The 3071-nt window shown below is 36.2% G+C and overlaps 1 protein-coding gene across 3 annotated transcripts in view; it reads left to right on the forward strand.

Moving 5' to 3' along the window:
- Positions 1-3071, forward strand: part of LRCH3 (leucine rich repeats and calponin homology domain containing 3) — a 126981-nt gene that overhangs the window by 58038 nt on the left and 65872 nt on the right. For all 3 annotated transcript variants that reach the window (XM_023509011.1, XM_023509013.1, XM_023509012.1), the window contains exon 6: positions 201-310. In XM_023509011.1, the coding sequence (XP_023364779.1) occupies positions 201-310 (110 nt within the window). The remainder of the gene's footprint in view (positions 1-200; positions 311-3071) is intronic.

Here is a 3071-nt window from a genome sequence, read left to right on the forward strand (position 1 = left end):
GAGTTGGAGGTTGCTGTGAGCTGTGATGCCACAGCACTCTACCCAGGGGGACAGCTTGAGGCTCTGTCTCCAAAAAAGAAAAAAAAAAAGAATTTATGTTTTTACCTCTGGGACAGGTAACAACAAATAGATGTTATTAATATTTCATCATATTTCAGATGAGCAATAATTTGGTTACATTTATATGTTACTTTTCTTAGATATGTATAAAAGGAAAAATCCACATATTTAAATACCTGAATATACAAGCTTGTAAGATTGCTCCAGATCTGCCAGATTATGATAGAAGACCCTTGGGTTTTGGCTCCTGGTAAGTATGTTCTATTCTTTTATCTGTTGTATTTCATCACATAGCAAATCAAGCAAACTGGATTCTTAATTTTGCCTAAATATTTGATTAAAGGGAAGTAACCTATTTTAAAACTAATCTCAGAATGTTTGCATCAAGTGTGAAAGTGATTATCTAGATTTGACAAAGTGTAATTCTAAGTCAGAGTTTCTCAGCCTTGGTACTATAGACATTTTAGTCAAGAATTAGATAAATTCATTTTTGTGAGGGACTGTCCTATACATTGTAAGATATTTAGCAGCATCCCTAGCCTCTAGCCATCAGATTCCAATAGCACCTTCCTAGTGTGACAAACAAAGATGTCTCCAGACACTATCGATGTCCTCTTAGGTGATCCCCAGTTGAAAACCACTGGTCTGAGTGACTTGAATATTAGCCTGACTTCTGTTATTACCTATCTTAAGGCAATCATTCATATTTTGGGGGCCTCATTTTTCCCACAGGGAGTGAAGAGGTTGGATTTGTTGACTATTAACATCACTTCAGGACTTCTTAGTCTGTGAATCCCTCAGCTGCATAATATATGACTACAAGGTTATCTACTTGGCTATCCCAACCATCTGGAACAATCTTAAATAACAAGAATTAAATTCAAGGGCTTTTAAACAGGCAAGGTAGATGTCCCAGTGCAGGTATAATAGTGTCATGTACTTTACACAAAAGAGAACCCCTCGGGCTGTCTCTTAGAATCTGTTAAATTTTGCTTAAAAGCATAGTTCTAATAAGTTTGCTTCTCAGTTTTCAGATTAAAAACCTTCCATTTGGTAGTTTCTAAAAGCAGACATATTAACAAGTAGAGATGCTCCTAAACTTACAATGGGGTTTTGTTCTATAAACCCTTTGTAAGTTGAAAATATCCTAAGTCAATAATGCATTTAATATATCTGCCCTACCAAACATTGTAGCTTACCCTAACCTACCTTAACTGTGCTCAAAACACATTAGACTGTAGTTGGACAAAATCATCCAACACAAAGCTCATTTTATAATAAAATTTTATCGAATGCCATACTGAAAGTGCAAAACAGATGGTTGCACAGTTTCTAATGAATGTGTATTGCTTTCATACCATCCTAAAGTTGAAAAATAGTAAGGTAAATCATCATAAGTCAGGGTCCATCTATATAAAAATTAATTTGAATTGGCCCACGTGTGTCCACTCAGGGTTGGGCAGTACATGCAGGCCTCCCCTACTTCCTGGGCAGCAGGAGAAAAAATAAAATAATTTATAATTTAAAGAAAAAAAGAGAGGCTGGGTGGGGTGGTTCACAACTATAATCCTAGCAGTTTGAGAGTACAAGGCAGGAGGATCTCTTGAGGCTAGGAATTCAAGACCAGCCTGGTCAACATGGTGAGACCTTGTCACTACCAACCAAAAAAAAGAAAGAAAGAAAAATTAGCCAACCATGGTGACAGGTGCCTGTAGTCTTAGCTACTAGGGAGGCTGAGGTGGAAGATGGCTTTAGCCCAGGAGTTTGAGGCTGCAGTAAGGTATATCTGCATCACTGCCATTCCAGTGCAAGCAACAGAGCAAGACCTCGTCTAAAAAAGTAAATAAATGATATTCATATAGGGGTTTATTTTGTTTTTAACTTCTATATGACATTTGTATGGGGTTTATTTTGTTTTTAACTTCTGTAAAGCTTTTACTTTATGTGAAAGGTAGGCAAGTAGGAAATGATTTATCCTCATTTTACAAAGGTTGAGTGACTTGTTGGAGCTAAAATTGGTAAGTGGTAAAACTGGCTCTTGTTTTGTAAAATCCAGATACATTGTTTGGATTACCTTTACCTTACTGGTGCATTGTGACAGCAATGAAAAAACTGTGTATACAACTATAGCAGAATATGTGGAATTCAGAATTGAATACCAGAAGAACAGTGTTTTAAATTTTTACCATTGAAAGTTGCTTTTCAACTTAGGCAGGCTTATTAGATAAAATGTTAATAGCTCATTTTTTAAAAATAGGATTTATCATGTTTTAGATTTCTAATTAAGCTAACTTTTTCAAGTATATTTAAGAATAAGCAAAAACTAAAACTTAAAAAATATATAGAAGAACATCTGTATTGTGACTTGGGATAGGCCAGGATTTCTGAGGACACAGAAAACAGTAATAATAAAAGAAAGAAATGATAAATTAGATTTTATCAAAAGTAGAAGCATTTACTCATATTAAGAAAATGAATAGGCAAACTACAGACTGGGAGAAAATATTTGCAAAACATGTATGACAAAAGACTTATGTCCAGAATATGTAAAGAGTGCTGCAACTTAATAATAAAGAGACAACCCAATTGAAAAATGGACAAAAGGCTCAGTGCCTGTAGCTCACTGAGTAAGGGTGCCAGCCACATACACCAAGGGTGGCAGGTTTGAGCCAGGCTCAAGCCTGCTAAACAATGACATCTGCAAACAAAAATAGCTGGGCGTCGTGGTGGGCGCCCATAGTCCCAGCTACTTGGGAGGCTGAAGCAAGAAAATCGCTTAAGCCCAAGAGTTGGAAGTTGCTGTGAGCTGTGACACTATGGCATACTAATACTGTGTCTCAAAAAAAGAGAAAAGAAAAGAAAAAGAAACTTGAACCTTTACAGAGAGATATATAAGTGGCCAGTAAGCACACCAGAAAGTGCTCAACATCATTAGTCACCATGGAAAGGCAAAGTAAATCACAGTGAGATACCACTTGATACAATACATGCACTAGAACAGTGGTTTTTAA

Source organism: Otolemur garnettii, unplaced genomic scaffold (genome assembly GCF_000181295.1).
Source record: "Otolemur garnettii isolate 467f Iridium unplaced genomic scaffold, OtoGar3 scaffold00310, whole genome shotgun sequence".
NCBI lineage: Eukaryota > Metazoa > Chordata > Mammalia > Primates > Galagidae > Otolemur > Otolemur garnettii.